We start from the raw sequence: 17309 nt of genomic DNA, 5'->3' as shown, positions 1-17309 counted from the left end.
GGAATGCACATAACGTTCAAAATATGTACGAGATATCCAATAGCCAGAGTATTTGTTATAATAGTTGGTAGACGAAAGAAATCTCTGCTGAGATTCCAATTTTTCAATTACGATCGTAAAATGTATGAGATAGAAGTATTGTGGATGAGAAGTTATAAGATATTTAGTGGAAATGTAGCTACTTGGAAAAATTCATGCTCGATCGTGATAGTCGAGTTTCGTAACAGCGCTAATGAAATTTTTTAATGTTTCGTACAACACGCATAATACATTCGGGAAATTTATGTTTTATGGATATTTTTAAACAGCATCCGAATATGATTTTAATAAATTAGCAGCGATTTTAATAACAGAGGAGCATTAAAATTTTTCGTGAAATTTAAACAAGTAAAGCTAGATCGGCGTAAAAATACAGCCAAATATTGAATAGCATAGCACGCGGTTTGTATACACAAGTAAAAACCGATCGTATTTTACGTGACTTTATTTAATTTTGCTTGGTAAAATAAAACACGACTCGCGGTGCGTTCCGAATTTAGAGACACGCACGGTTGACAGAGCCGTGACAACTCGAAAGGAAAGGGAATGGGGTTAATTAAAATTTGTTCAACTGGCTGGAAATGATTAAATATTTCTCCAGAGGAATATTTTTTTTTTTTCGCTGACTCATTTTAAATCATTGATACATTCGATCGTTTAATGTTAGGATTTTATCCCGACGTCATTAAATATCGAAACGCTAACCTAGATAAATCGCGAAAAGTCAGTTCGACGCGCGGTCTCGATTTTAATTCCCGGCGTGATTGTTTCCAAGATTTATGCACGCGGTTTCAAGTACGAGGAAAAAGGAAATTCATTTACGAAACACCGGATGCCCGTAATTTTCACAATCTTCATTAAAATAAAAGCTTCGTGCCCGTATTCGAAAGTAAAGTAACTCCCAAACGTGTAACCCCGCCTTCGTTTTTCTTAATGTCGTTCCCCAGCGTCGTCGGCGTTATTTTTACTCGAACCCTTCAACTTGCATAAATATTCAAATTACAATTAACCGGCTCGCTTTTTGTTCCCCCGTGAAACATAAATTCCCACTTGCCTGTCGCGTTCTCGCTTTTCCACATTCATTACGTATGAATTACTCCATTGATCATAAATGGCGAACGAGACGCGAACAAAACCAATAGCCGGAAGTCGAAGAACGCGGTGGTTCCGACGCGTCAATAAAAAAAGATCGCACCGTTGAAGAATTTTAATGAGGTATGCATACGAATAGAGCGTATAGTCGAACTGGTTGCACGATCTCGCGTTCGTTCTTTGGCAGCCAGCCTCGCGATTTATTCGTCAAAATTCAAAGTCTCGCCGGTGAGGTGTATTGCGCTTTTAAATAAAGTCACGCGGCATGTGCTTCCCTTTTTCCGCTCCTCTTTACATCCGGTTGCCAGTAAAGGGGTGTTGGGCTACGCGTCGTGGGTATTATTTATGAGGAAAAGCAGCTGGCGTGTTACTGCTTTCAATTCTCCCCTGCAACAGGAAAATAAGCGAAGGAACGTACACTTTCCCGGTGAGAAAACATTTAATTTGTGACCAAGAAAAGCCGGGAAATATATACACCTTTGGAATCCACTGTAACTATGTCAGATGATACAGAGTGATAAAATATGAAGAACTTTTAGGGGATGAAGGATTCTCAATTCGAAACGCGAAGCTTTGAATTATTGCTCGTTTACGTGGTAGCGAAGATGAACCTGCGTTTTCCTCCTATCCCGTTATCCAAGGAAAGCGAGTTTACTCGTCACTCGAATACCCAACATCTTCGTCGCAACAATCTACTTTTCTAGGTGTTATTAATATTTAAGAGGACGACGAAGATATATTTTACTCGAAAATCAAATGGAAGAGTAGTTTTCATGTGAAATCGATCGACAACGTATTGAATCTTAAAATCGTTCTATGAAAGCCACTTATTTTCTCTTTATAAGCACTGTGGTGTATTTGCATAAAGACTGAAAGTAATATATTTTAATTATTACTACTATCGTTTTAACTAAAGACGTTTCTAATTAAGGGATAAAGCAAGAACTAATTTTTGGCGAGACTTTTAAATTCGAATGCATATGCAGATGAAAGTTAGCAAGTAAAATTTCAGGAAACACGCGTTGGTCTTTATCCTGATTACGAATCTCGGAAGACGGTAGCCGATATTTTTCGTGGAATTTAGGAAAAGCTCATTACCTCGTTCGCGCGTTCTTCCTTATTTCACCTTTAAACTAGTTTCTACTGATCTCTGTTTCCTCGGTTTCTCTTATCGTGCACGTTTTATCTTTGTCTGCAGGAGCAAATTGATTACTCGGAGGTATCGATAAAAAGATGACAAGAATAGTTCCACGAACGTTCCCAATGCAATCACAAAAGCGTTAACAGGCTGTATAAGTTTAACTCCAATCTGTCAGAACATGGAAACGAGTTCGCGATGGAAATTGTTCCGTGAAGCCTGCTGAACAAATAATTCTCAAACCCAGGCGGAATAACGTATCTCCGGGATTATGTTAAAATCTGTTTGCGGCTCGACTGTCTACACTAAAAATAAGGCGTCGAGAATAAAACGTTGGAGCTTAATTTTCTTCGTCATCCGGATTACAATTAAACCGTTCGCTTCATTATTACGGCAAAGGAAATCGCATTAAATATTCATCTTTCGCCACGCTTTTCAGAGTTTCATCGATGCATCCCGCGATTTCTCCTATCTTACAAAAACCGCTAATTACTCGCACATTTTATCATCGAGAAACTGAATCACCATCGCTAGTGGGAATACCGTAAAAACGTACCCGTCACTGGCGAGCTATTATCAGAATTATTTTTCTATTATCGGATCGATCTCATCCTAAATCCTTCAGAATCCTCTATTACCCGAAATGGGAATTAAAGCGAAGACTACAGGGGTAAGACATGATAAGTCACACTTCTCATCTTTTATAGAAAAACGGTTTTATGATTCACCACTACCTCGATCAATTCCATATTACTCGTCTATATATTCATCTTTGAAACTACACGAGTATGACTTATTTCATCTCCTTTAAAATTTGAGAAATGATACTGATCGTAATATTACAGTATCGAAAATATTAAAATATTAATATTATACCGTCGACTTCTACGAAAGTTCGCAAATTTAACAATTATTTTGAAAAATCAATAGAGAAAAGGCACATATTTTATTTTGATTATCTTTAGTTTCGATTATGTCATGTTATGATCGTCCTCCTTAATTTTTCTCTTAGTCTTTAATTCCATTCCATCTTCGTTAAGTATCGTTTCTAAATAAAAAATGACAAATCGATCGTACGCTCTTGATGCCACGATGATTCGTACGAATGGAACGACACGAGAATAACACGATAGTGTGAAAACGCGACATCAGTGACGGGATCGCGATAAAATATTAAAATATTTTGTGGAAGAAGCAGGCTGGTTGAAAGTTTGCGTCGTACAACAACGAAACTAGACCATTACCGGGGAAATTGACGGATCGTAACTGCGATCAGTTTCTGCTAACGCGATCCTTACGGTGGGAGAACGAATTGTTATTAAACTGCTGCATGGTGAAAATGCTGAATTTTCGTAAATCGTTCCATGCAACGTCTGGTTAAGTGATGAGGATTCCGTGAACAGCGAAAACGAAGTTTCTAGAAAATGTGTGTACGAGGAAATCCGTTCCTCCGGTTTCATTCTGCGACGCGCGTTCCTACCTTTATTTTATTAATTAGCAGTTGCTCTTGGACTCGGCTGATTATTCTTGTTAATTCTGTTTAACGATCGTCGGCATTGTTGTGAAACTCAAGAATTCCATTAACACTTGTAATTCTTGTTGTAATTTGAAGTTGACCTTTATTGTCTTCGTGTTTTAGTACTTTAGTACTTTTACAAAGATGGTTGATTAACGACGTACATCATCGTTCAAGCGTATGATAAAATATAATGTAACTACAACGTTATTTTATTCTTTACAACGTATATAGAACATTATGACGAGATTAAATTAATTTTTCACAGCTGATGTATACCGATGAAATTGAAGTTTGTAATTATCAAACTTCGTAGAGTCTATTTTCTTAATCGACAAACCTTGACATATGGCGAATAATAAAATATATTGTTACTGTCCAATTAAGCTAGTTAGATAATTATTCATCTCGATGGATCCGAAAAAAGTTCCCAATCAATGATGTCGTCTTACCACGTTTGGCTCGTTAATGCGCACCATTGGGAAATCCATCAGAATCGGTAACTATTAAACGAGTTGCTCCAATTTCAATTTCGTTTAATAATCTGTAACCTGTGATAATTAGCAAAGTTACCACATCCGGCGTGTAATTATGGTTGCATGTCAATAATTATCGGTCTGGATCGAGATATTTCGCAAAATTTGCGAAATTATTAGCCTTCGGATTTATTTAAAGATATTTTAGATCGCTCGAGACGTTCGTGTGTTCAAACGAATTTTCACGCGATACTGAAACGCTTGCGAACGCATCATACTTCGATTCGTGTTGAACAGCGGTGTGAGAAGGAATTTCAATTACTACCGGTCATCCAACAAAATTCCAGCGATAAAAACAAAACCGTAACTATTGTATTTGCAAATTTTCGGCGTCTCTCTGGAATTACCTAAAGCTTCAAACAAAATATCTATTCGCGAGGAGATTACACAACTGAAAAAACAGCGTTCCACCGAGTGGTGATCCTTCGTCGGACGGCAGAGCTTCTGGTGGCTTGGTTTCGCGGGATGTCGCGATCCCATCGATCGCGACGGTATTTCGTTCAATCTAAAAAAGCTGCATCTGGGATTACATTCCGCGCGTTTCGAAACAAACGCCAGAACCGGCCTCGTATCTCGTATCTCTGTGAGCGAACACACATCCGGCGACGCTTTTCTTCGTAGAGAGCGGTGGTCGTGTCACGAAAAAACGAGAAAATGACAGTGTCACCGACGTTATCGATTAGTCGGATAGTAGACAGCGGGCTACCGATGAAACGAGAGCTTCGCAAGGAGTGGCGCGAACGATTCGTCGAAAATTGATATGGCACAAAACGGTTGTCGAATTGTGCATTCGGCCGATCGAACGATAGAACGAATGGACAACGGCTTTTCAAGTCCCGTGGTCAATAGCACGGTTCGATCGAAGCGGTGTATCGCTGTAATGGGCTGCTAATGTATGCACGAACCTTCTTTTCCAGTTCCTTTGTAAATGCCGCTTTATGCACAACGCGGAACCGCGATGCACGTGGTGTACGTTCGTTTCGTTTTCCTCGGCGCGTGTTTAATTGTCCGGATAACGCAGCTGCATGCGATTTTCGCGAATCGTTTTTCCATCTTGCGATTACTTCCAGCTTCATGATCTGTGAACCATTATTCTTTCTTTGCCGATGAAAATTTTGTTTGATCTTGACATTAAAATTAACAAGTATGTACGTTTCATTAGTATTAGGTTGATGCATATTGCATTGATGAATTATTGTTTTATCAAATTATATTTTAGTTGAACGTAGCTGGCATTCGTTACATTTTCTCAATGGTTAATTGGTTTCATTATTTCCAGTCAAGGAGAATTGTCCGTCTCGGAATTAAAAAAATTCTTAGAATTCAGGAGGTATCATAGTTTCTTCATTTATAATTTCTTTCAATATATCTTACACGTTAAAAAATTATCTGCGTGGAATAGAATGTCTCCGATCTTCGAGGAACCGACGTCAGACGTAGATCGACTTAATAATTCTCCGTAATGATTCAAGGCTCTTAGCGTTCGCTCAAACGCGATGAAATCGAGACCTATTCAATTAAAAGAATAAAAATCACCCTACCAGTTCAACAATCAATCTATAAAATTGTGTTCGATGAATTCAAAGTAATTATATCTTCCTTGAGTCCCAGATAAGATTCAAGGTTTCTATCGAACTCCATCTCCGCGATCGATTATGCGATTAGGTCGGGAGAAAGGTTCGACCTTGCCGAGGTTGCAAAGCTAATGTAATTAATTTAATTAAAAATGTAATTACTTTCTTCATTTTCACAGAATTCCCAAGTTTTATCTACATCGTGGACTAACTTGTTACTTTATCGTGAAATTATTCATAGATCGCAAAAGTAAATCGCTTGTAAGTCGATTAGATCGAGGTTTCTCATTTTGTCCTGAGGCAACTTTCCGCTTTTCGCGGATTCGTTGTTCCGCGGACGGTTTCAGCGTGGCCCGCTAATGCATACAAGTACTTTGACGAGTTTACGATTTCGACGAAACGAGGTTAGTTAGAACTTATGAATTGAATTTGAATCATCAACAAGGTAATTTGCAAGACAAATGTTTACCAGACGAATCCTGTAATTCTAGCTGGAGTGTTAATGTGATTTCTTCTGGACATCCCCCGCCTGTTTACCGTGTTGTGTAAATCCGCGAATAAGTAGACGAGAAATTTTTCAATTACGATTCCCGTTTACTCGTAGTTTCGTTCGCGGCTTCAACGTTCGAAGCGAATTTCCATATGGATTTTCGATTAAATTTCCTATACTCGTCCCGGCAACGCCCGCAAAGAAATTTCTTTTTAATCGCCGAAGAGAAAAGACGAAAGTTAACGTATCGAGTACAGATTCCCCGAGAACTTTTCTACAACTTTAAATTCTCGTATGTATATGTATACAACAGAACGTTTCCGTAGCCTGGCGAAAAACAGAGCTGTTTGTCGTCTGATAACCGACTACTAGCGATTCGGCTAAAGGTTTTATTTCCGCAAATATCGTAGACATTTTTCAAGCAAACGGCTGACCATCGTTCGACGCTATAGAAATCGCGTTCTACCGATCTCCGATGGGGAACGATGGATTCTAGTGGAGCATTGGGGACGTCTGATTCCTATACATAAAATCGTGATAAGAGGAAGGTTCGATCGAGTTTGGGAAATAAAATGCTCTAACGGAAATTACAAAACGTAGCTTGCTCGATACTCTTTTATATTCTCTCCGATACCCCTATCTATTGCATTGCGAAATGAAAATAATTCATTATTTTCCTCAAACAAAAATGGAAAAGTTAAAACGAGAATCAGTATCGTGTAGCAGTCGTGATTTTATTCTAGATGTTGTGAAATACAATACGACAGAAAGGAAAGAAAGCTTTCCTGTGCAATTGCTTGCCCGTTTACTTTATTAAACGGTGCGCTTAAACTCGCTATAGCGTTCTTAAAAAAGGATAAGCTCGACGTACGCGCGTCGCATATAGTACATTTCGGTAGCGTTCTCTACGAGAGACTCGATTTTCCGTGGTTAAATTCCTACGTATCGGTACAGGCAAAATGCAGCAACGTTACCTTCGAATCTCATCGACGACGCCGTTACGGAAACGTGGCGCGATCTCCAACATAAAACCGATACCGTGTGTCGGTCTCTCAGTTACGATCGAGATTTCCGTCCAGCAGCGAGTACAAGCGGCCCTTCTCTTGAGACTTTGCGTCACACTTCCGGTCCCTTCTCTCTTCCCCTATGGCCAATCAGTCCGACATCCTACGTGTTCTGGTTGCGCGCGTTTCTTCGAATCTTTTCATACGTTTCCTTCTCATCTCGGGACACCGAGCTATTTCTTTTGATCCTGCCTCTGCCTCGATTACGAATCAACCTCCGTCAGTGTTCGCGCACGAGGCGATCCTGTTCATTTCCAGCGTGGCGATCGCGAAAATCAAATATACAATCGCAGTGTCTCTCTCTAAATTTCAATGATCTCTGATCAATTGATACCTTTTTCTCTATTCATACGACGATCTTCTGCTTTCTTTTATTACTTTACAATCTCAATTCTTCTTCCTGACCATCGAACCCTGTTTATTATATTTGCCAAGATTCGGAACAGAGAGAATGTTACTCTGCACCTTCGATAGCCCAAAAATAAGGATACAACGCTGGCGAAGGGTGTCGGCAGCGTTCCAGCTCTAAGCGGAATCGTGGTCGCGTTTGTTCGTCGGTTTGTTTCACCGCGTCTCGTGTTGTCTCGGGGGCGAGGGCGGCGTCGATCTTACCGGGCTGAGGTCGCGCGTTCTACTAGACGGAAAATCCGTTCTCCGTCATTTCGAACTCGACCCACCCCCATACCGATTCTCTCCGGACGGGGATGGCTCGAAACTGCGCGGACATCGAACGCCACCTCCATCCCTACGCTCGCTCCCACCCTTGTCACGCTTCCCACTGCTCTTCGCCCCTCGCTTACGTAGCTTCTTCTTCGTCTTCACAACTTTTCTTTCCCTCTTCTTCGAGGTTTGACACAAGCGAACGGAGAAACGTAGAAATTGCCTGCGTGAGGAGGAGAGGTCGTACAGGACGATCTTTCTGCTCGTCGAGCGACTGTTTTTTAAGGGGCGAGAAGCTGGAAGCAAAATAGTCCGAGCTTCGTCGAAATCGTTTTCTTTTCAATCTTTATCGCGCGTTGAAACTTTCAGAGAATTTGAACGAGCGTACATGCGTTTGGTGCATATGAAGATTACAGGAGAAAAATGTGACAAGTATAGTCTCGCTGGTTTTCTGGTTCTAACGTTATTTAATGATCAAAAGGTAATGTACTTCTATATAGTACGGTTAGTATTAGTTAGCGTTAGTAGTTGAGAGAGGAATAACTTATTCCATTGGAAGATGCAAGCTTTTCAGCGATAGATGGCAAATTCGTGATATTTCGTGAGAAAGGAACGCGCATGTGGAATATAGAATCGAATATAAAATATTGTAACCAATGCTTCTGATATCAATATTCTTGGACAGAGCAGCCTTTTTAATATGAATATTTTTTTAAGAGATTTAGGTCTTTCATATTTTTACTATAAATCTTGTTAACACTTTATATGCGTAATTTATAGCAAATTCTTGTTTCTTTAACGTGATTAATAACTGTAGTAAAACAAAGTAGGTCAAGATTTTAGAACAAATTAATTTAATAGATCTTAATAATATTGGCCCATCAACGCTAAAACTCATCTTCCAGAGAAGCGAAATTTCATATACAGCCACCTAACGGAATATCACGGCGGGCATCTTCTTTTTTTTTGAAAACAGGTTTCGGATGAGAAGATTCGCTTGTGTATATATGTACGAATGCTGGTTGGGATAAGTTATGTTAATTGTTAGACGCTCTATTTTAATCGAGGTCCCTTTAATTAAGACGCTTCCAGCCAGCATTTTTCTAAAGAGTACGAGCCTTTTTCTTATTTTACCTAATTGTGACGTCTTCATGCATAAGGATCACATCCTTCACGAAACAACAAAAAATACAATTTGTTACTTTCTACTTTTTCAGACATACTAATGCATAACGCGCCACGGTTTTCGTACATATTATCGTTAACATTATACCGTTTCAAGATCATAGAGGAATGATTGTCCGATGAATCTGATAGTCCGATGATCGATACTTAATCTGCAATGCAAAGTAACGATCACGAGCTCTTCATATCTCATTCATTAAACGTCAAGTTTGAAGAAACTTCTTGCCAGGGAAAATCTGTTAATCCGTGCGCTGGAATCTCAGTCGAGCAACGATTTTCCAAAAAATTCCACCACATCGTAGTTGTCTTATTTTAGATTCATCCACCCTTGCTATCGCGATAATTTAAACGCATCAGGCAGGGAGAGCTTTCACGAAACCATTTTCGCAAGGGAAACGAAAAGGCATTACAAACACACGTGAATATACAGGTGTATCCAATAATCGTGATACAATCGACAAGGGGGTGGTTCTACGTGGAGAAATAAATCGAAAATATGGAACGCAAGTTTTTCACCAGGCGCCTCGCTTTTTAAGAAAACGAGTTGGAAAAATTGTTTTCCTGTTTAAGACTTCTTTCACAAGAAAATAGTTTCAACTATCGTAAAGTTCGAACATGTTCAACCAAGAATTGACTTACATACACCCACACGAGAAATTTTCAAATTTTACTCTCTTCTCAGCGATGGAACGTCTTGTGAACGAAATTTATTCTACAGTTTCCATTTATTTTCGCACCTAGCGTAACCTCTTGTCGCACTCGCGCCTATCTCTAATCCTTAATTAACGAATTTCAAGATTACTTAACCAAATTTCTCAACTGAATCTCCCCGAAAACGGGTCGTCGCTTGGAAAAACTTTATTCTACATTTTCTACTAACTGCTTTCTTCCCGACTATAGGTTTATTGCCGGGATACCCTGTACACTGGAAGCCTGGTGACGCAAAGGTAACGTGAAAGCATCGCGGCTGAAAAGGCGCGAATTAGAAAAAGTGTTGAAGGTTTGAGGGGAAAGCCAGCGGGAAACATGAGTGCATACCACTGTTCGATTCTCGGTTTCCGCGATAGGAACTAAAGAAATCAACCAGGAAATAAGAGAAAAACGTGTAGGGAAAAACGCAACGTATTCTACCCCCTTTTCGCGGCACATCTCATTCCCCGTTTGCCGCTCCAGAGCGATTGGACTTCCCTCCCGACCTATAGATCTTACTTTCCTTCCCGCCCTCATCTTTCTCACTTAACGCGACCACCCTGTGGAACGAGGCAGTTTTCGAAAACACAGAGAAATGGAAGAAGGTGGCACGGCCCGGGCCACGCTTTAATGCGCTTACCCGACGGGACACTCCGGGGAACCCGGGACATTTAATTACGCGCGATACCACGATACTTTGCTTCGCTTCAGGGACCAGCCACACAGCGGATAAGTGTTCGCTCGAAGTACTGCACGTAGTGTTTAGGATTTTTGTACCGGATATTGTACAAGACCAGGCAAAAGTACCACGACCAAACATTTTGAAGTTCACTGGAAGTATTTGAATTCTTTGCGTTCTTCTACGCCATGCGATCTTTCCTTCAGCTTTAGGAATCGTCGTTTAGTGAATCGTCATTCCAAGCTAGAGACAATTTTGTTCGATCATGCCATTAAAATGAATTATTTCAATGTCGAATAATGTTCGATTGGTGTTGCGCGATATTCCAATTCGGCGTAGTTTGTATTTTCGATGACTATATCTGGTTCCATCGTTTCAAATTTGTAGAAATTGTCAGTATCAGAAGAATTCCTGGAACGGAGGCATTATAGTTTCTACTTTTACGATTTCTTTCAATGCAATTCGTACATTAAAATGTCTTGCTGGGTAAGACGTATCTACATGAGAGTATTTGAAGTTTGGGCAGGTGTTTAGAGGTAAATATGACTCATAGACATTCATCGGTGACGTAAAATTCCTAACATACGATGATTCCTTGCGTATTTTTTTGGAACGTTCTTCGTACGTACCTCTGTTGAATTTTTCACGAGTCTAAAATATCCATCTTTTGTAGAAATTCTCCTAAATAAATAACCTAAATAGATAACTTGTTGTTTAAACATCGAAACTTATCGTCGCTTTACTTTCACACCGGCATGTATAAAATATACGGAAATAGTAAATACACGACAGGAAGGAAGATTATATGAAAAAAATTTGGCAGATGCGGGTTAGAGGAGGTCAGCAGAATTTCGCGCGCAAAAAATCGATAGCGTGGATGGCGAAAAGGGCATTCCAAGGTTAGTGAGAAAAAATGGCCGCACCAAAGTTTTTATACGATGAAAGCTGAAAATTGAGATATTTAAATATCACGTGTTATTCAGGAAAGATCGTTCCTTTTTTTAATTCTCCTGACGTATACCCGTGCATAGATTAAAACAAGCCATTGTGTGCATCATATTAAACCGGAACCCTAGATATATTCTATTATTACATCGTACGTAATATTACAATGCACGCAAGAGAATACTATATTTACCATATCGTTATTCTACGTAATTGACCAAAATTGATATCAGTCTATTTACACGAATAGTTTATTCGCGGTATCTTTGCATAATAACCGAAACGCTCTTAAATTTCCAAATTATCAAACATGGAAGCTAATGCGTGAAACCTGATGAAACTGTTTACGAATATCAACTGTTTACACGGAAAGCAATGAAAATACATACGGTAAAAATGACAAAAACACCTGGATGAACTAAGTTATTTCATGACGGTCTTTTTCTCTCGTTCTTTCAACGAGCAATCGTATTGCATTTGACGTTTCATTATTTGCACCGTTTTTCCTAGGATCGATATCAGCCACGTGCAACCATAAGTCTGATGGAACATCGCGGAAAAGAGTTATGCGGCTGCGATCGATTGCGAGCCGGAGATGTTGCGGGGTCAATCGAACCTCCATACTGAATTATTCGGAAAAATCATAAACGTGCATCGCCACTGGAATATCGATTGATCTCGATATCACACCAAAGTTCAGGCACCGCGATATCCTTTCGAATGCCGTGTACAGTCCAGAGAAAAAATCATCGTTCGTTAAAACTTTCGCCGGTATCTTCGTCGGATCTTTTTTTCCTCCCTTTTCTCGTATTCGTATCACCGGCAGATAGCTCGCGCTGAAAACTTATTTCATCAAGATACGGGAATACAACTTCGTTAAACTTCGACTGGTCATCGGGTCGGATTTCGGGCGAATTTTTTAATTAAAAGCTCGAGCCGCTTGAAAAAATCACCGATGGGCGCCGAGTGAATTAACCGTTCATTAAAACTTCCAGGCGGAGGGCCAGCAACAGTTACTTTGATTTTATTAATTTCCGTCCTGCACGATACACAGGCTAATCCTAATGAAGAAACCGACTTAAAGTCAATCCAATTTTCTAGGCTTTAATAAATAAAAAATACCCGAGCCTGCAGCGCATTTGCTGACCTACATTGGTCGCCAACGTTCCTTTTCATTCTCTTTCTTCTAAAGCCACAATCGTGAAACGAGGTGTAACCAATTCCATGTGAATTCATTTTAATTTATGTCCTTCGATACGAGTGCTCCTGGCAACAACTTCACCGAGATTTAACGGAAACTCGCAGCTGTGAATTTGCCGCGCTATAATTCGCGCCGGAACAGCTACTCTTTGCGTTCTTTCCTCGTCGAACGGATCGATCGTATGAATCTCCGTTGAAAGTCGCGTACCACACTGCGGTTGATTAAAAATTTCGCGCTAAATCGACGCCGCCGTGGCAACGTGAAACGCTGGAGATTTTTTTCTCGATTCGTGGACAACGAGGCGAAACGTTGCGTTGCATCGCCCATGATCGACGGTCGCCTCGTCGACGCGAGGACGCCGTTCGATTCAACGGGAATCGAGAACCGCGATAAGTAATACAGAACGGTGAGCAGATTGAATCGTCCTGCTGGGCAAATGAAATCAGTGGAATGAGTGCGAATGAAGCAGGCAAGAATGGGACGAGATAAAAAGAGACGAAGAAAGCGAAACACAGGAGAAAAGGAAAGCGAGGACAAAGGATAAGGACCGAGAAACAGAGAGAAAGAGAAAGAGAAAGAAGGAGAGAAATCATGACGTGACAATGTAGCGCAACGTTTCTCTGCTTCGGATCGGTCGTGGGAAGCTGTCAGAAATTCGTGAACAAGAGGCGCCAGATGAAACGGAGACGAGAGTTTCGTATTAAAGGAGAACGCCCATTAATTCCATCATCGATTCGTGTTCCTCATTGTCCAGGTCCTATCTGCTCCTTACTCGTTCGACCCGAAAAAAGAAGAGGCGAAAGAGATGAGAGGAAAGAACGGAAGACGAGCTTTTCATGCAATCGTGTTTCGACGAATTTAACGACCCTGTGAAGCATCATTCAAAGAGTGACAAAATCGACACGATTGCTATGGATTTTAGAGCGAAGGAGCGAGTACGAGAGGATCGACACGATCGCATTTCGAAACAATAAACCAGTGTCGTACGATTCGTATCGCGAATCAAATTCGAGACCGACGTCTTCGTCCTTGGCGGACATATCAGATTCGATGTTCTTCGACTCGCACTTTCAGATGCATCTTTACCGTTTTTCCTTCCTGGAATATTCGCGAAGCTCATTTTTTTTTTTTTTCAAGGATCGTAAACGTACGAAGGTGGGAATAATTGCTCTCGCTTTGGCAGCTTTATCAGTTACTACGTCCATTTTCCTCTAATTAAGAGCGTGATTAATTTCCCCGGTCGGCAAAAGAGGCTATTACACGCAGATTTCAGTTTCAGTTTCGCTGAGATACCGCGGGGAATATTCGCGCCTTATTCTTGGAAACCTAAGTATCGTTTAGTAGAACGTGGATGAAGATGACGGAGATTAGAGTATCTCATATTCTCGGAAGCCTCTGTGGCCGTGCAAACAAACGTCATCGTTTGGACGTTTTCTATTGTAAAGTGTCACGTGCACGAAACGGAAACCGCAGTATCAAAGAGTTACGCCATGTCCTTTACGTTTTGTGGTGATAAACGTTGAAAAGGAAGCACGTGGAGGCATTATCAATGCCGCGAAGAATACTTTGCTTCATATTTCGTAACGTTCTGAAACAAGCTCAAAGGGAATCCCGAGTGACATCTATGCGAATGCTCTTTCCCTTTTGTCAGGTCTCACTTTTGACGATCGCGAACAACCACGTCGAATCTCAATTATCGCGAATAATAAGCAGCCAGCGTCGATTCAGGATCGCTTAATAGAAAGATGGGCGTGTTGGAGAAAGACGTATCTTTGGCTGAATCTCAAAGGCGGTGCACAGAGAGCCGATGCCTCTGGCAGAGACTTTTTTGTAGTTCTTTCCGCACGAAAACGGGGATTGTTCGCCGAGTAGACGAGCTGCGCCAGTCAAAAGCATAGGAGGACCTTGTAGAAATCTACCGCAAACGTTTCAAAGCCGATCTCCTCCTCCGCGTATCGTGTCCGGGGATCGACGCGAAAATCCTTTGAGTATTAATTATGGAGAAAGTTCCGCCATCGAATATCCTTAGAAAGATCTTCTTCTGTATGAGAAGATTACGGGGTGAGTGCTATAGCATTGCACAGTTATGCAACACTCTCTGCGATTATTCCGCAATTAATTAACGAAGATACCGAACACCGTAACGAAGTTTATGCACTCGTTTGTATCGTTGTTAAACTACGCCGGTTATCAACTTTCCCAGTAGCTTTAATTGGACATGAGATGTCTACTTTGAACGATGTTTGGTGCTGTTCGTCACGCGTTAATTTTATTTTCCATTTCAGCTTCGAATTCACTTTATACAGTTTGTGCTAGCAATCGATAACTGGCACGCTCGATAACTGGCTGATTCTGCGTGAATAAGTAAATAAAAAGTGTAGAATGAAATTTGTTCGTGTGGCGCTTCGTTTTCGATAAAATCGGATTTGAACATTTTGGTATAATATATACACTTGGCTGATCGTCGACTGGATACAAATAGATAATCAGCGGAATATTATTATTCACATGCGAAACTAAGTGAAAAGTATAGAATAACATTTTCAAGAAAACAGTATTACAACGTAATGATATGGTTTTCAAATTGAACTTTTTCTTTTAGAAACTATGAAATAGCTTGGAAAGCTGAAAGTAATTATATCTCATCTAGAACATGACGAAGCATTCTGTGACAGAACATATCATATCAGCACGATGTTAGAGGAAAAGAAATTCCTTGTTAGCCGTGTGATTAATAGTTTAGAAACCTACTCTGACGGTGCGATAACATACGGTCCGATTCAGGGGATAAAGCGAGTAAAACTAAATACAAGCTCAGGCGAGTTTGAGAAAGCGTTAAACTAATTAAACTGTTTGTTGGACACTTACCGAATGAAGCTGCACGGGAGATTGGTCGACATCTAGGAGAGACAAATTTCGGCCAGTTGTTTTCAGGCTCCTCCATTCGCGTCTGACCTGTTGCTCCTTTTTAAGGCTGAAACAAAAAGTTGACTGGTTAAATATACACCCTTCAGCGAGTGTATCGATTTGCTGAAAATAAATCACGTTCCTATTTTGTTTTGTACGACAGATTGGATTACAATGGATGAAGAACAAAGGAGTCGTCATCCGGGAACAATTTGCAGATCGCTTTAATTAACCACTGAAAGAAATTTTATTTTTGTTCCCTCATTAAGGAACTTTCCACGGTAATTCATCACAGCGAGGATCCGTGCAATTCATCATTTCAATTGAAAGCGATTTTTCGTTTTAAGAATCATCCACACGCTGTATAATGGATGACGGCGGATAAATTGAAAATGAAATGGTTTTCGATATTGTCACGTGTTCGCTGATGAACTTCGCGTGTGATTAATGGCCGGCTCGTCTTGTATTATATCGCTCTCGATTCCGGGGGAATTTTGCAAATTCCAGCGCAAGATTTTCACCGCAGTTCCTAGTGTAACAGGCCGGTGCTACGCGCGTCGATAAAGATTGATTTCATATCGATCAACCCGTTGAAATGAAAGGGAAAAAGGACGCGCGTGGAGTCGCTCACTCTATATACCTTCTTCCATAGAATTAGAAAAAAAAAGAGAGGAAAGAATGAAAAAAAGCGAACTCTGTTATCTTTCGTTCATGAAGCTCGGCAATTAATTTTAATCTCGTTGCGATCGAACCGAACATCGTGAGAGAAAGGAATGCAAATAAAGACAGGTTCCTCGGCTACACGCAGCTCCAAGAAAATGATCTCACAGATACTTTCTATTTAACCTTCTCTGAGTGTTTTAATCTTGCCGTGAGATAAATGCCGCCGAGCTAGGCGAAACAGAAGACTCTGTATCTTTTTCATCATGTGTATCCTTTCTGTTCGTTCGTCGATGCGTTCGCTGCGAATTTCAGAAACTCGCGTTAAGATTTGCTCCTCGTATATTCCCTTTACTATACTCTCCTCGAAACAGTCCAGCACTGATTAAAACCTCTCTGCCTTGCCCCGTGTTCTATTCCCGCTGAGCTCGAACCTTTGATGGCTATGTGTGCGTTCCTGTATGGGCCGCTGCGTAGGCATTACCGAGATTGGGAGAACGTTTCCTTCCGCATGCACTTCCTTCCGTATCCTTTCAAGGAAAATTAACTATAGTCGGATCTCACGTATGCCAAGAGTACACCACCAGTCAGACCCGTATCATTCTTCTGTCCTGAGACAGAAGAAACGAAGTGGCATGTTGTTCTGGCTTCCTGTCATGTACCGAGACCTTTGACTCCCTCGAGGATCTATCAGAGCAGTTATGATCTCTGACCTCGCTATCTGTCTTTGTGCATTAATACATTTAATATCGAAATCCTTCCTTTGGTTCTGTCCCTTTTTCCTCTTTCTTTCTTGAAGATAGAGATGAAAACCTGCAAAATGTTTTATCGCATCTCCGTTGAAATTCATTGTTCTTAACCTAGTTGTTTTTAGGGGAAAAAAATAGAGAAAAAGAGGGAGAGGAAGAGGAAGAGGAAGAGGAAGGGTAAAAG

General features: G+C 40.7%; 1 protein-coding gene across 9 annotated transcripts in view; it reads right to left on the bottom strand.

Moving 5' to 3' along the window:
• LOC117235853 (pleckstrin homology domain-containing family G member 5-like) overlaps positions 1–17309 on the bottom strand; it is an 82979-nt gene that overhangs the window by 58032 nt on the left and 7638 nt on the right. For all 9 annotated transcript variants that reach the window (XM_033498282.1, XM_033498281.1, XM_033498283.1 and 6 more), the window contains one exon: positions 15678–15783. In XM_033498282.1, the coding sequence (XP_033354173.1) occupies positions 15678–15783 (106 nt within the window). The remainder of the gene's footprint in view (positions 1–15677; positions 15784–17309) is intronic.

The sequence above is a fragment of the Bombus vosnesenskii genome, unplaced genomic scaffold (genome assembly GCF_011952255.1).
Source record: "Bombus vosnesenskii isolate JDL3184/JDL3185 unplaced genomic scaffold, Bvos_JDL3184-5_v1.1 scf7180000013328, whole genome shotgun sequence".
In the NCBI taxonomy this organism is placed as follows: domain Eukaryota; kingdom Metazoa; phylum Arthropoda; class Insecta; order Hymenoptera; family Apidae; genus Bombus; species Bombus vosnesenskii.
The sequence above is the reverse complement of the archived record's forward strand: the minus strand, read 5'-3'. Positions and strand labels throughout refer to the sequence as shown.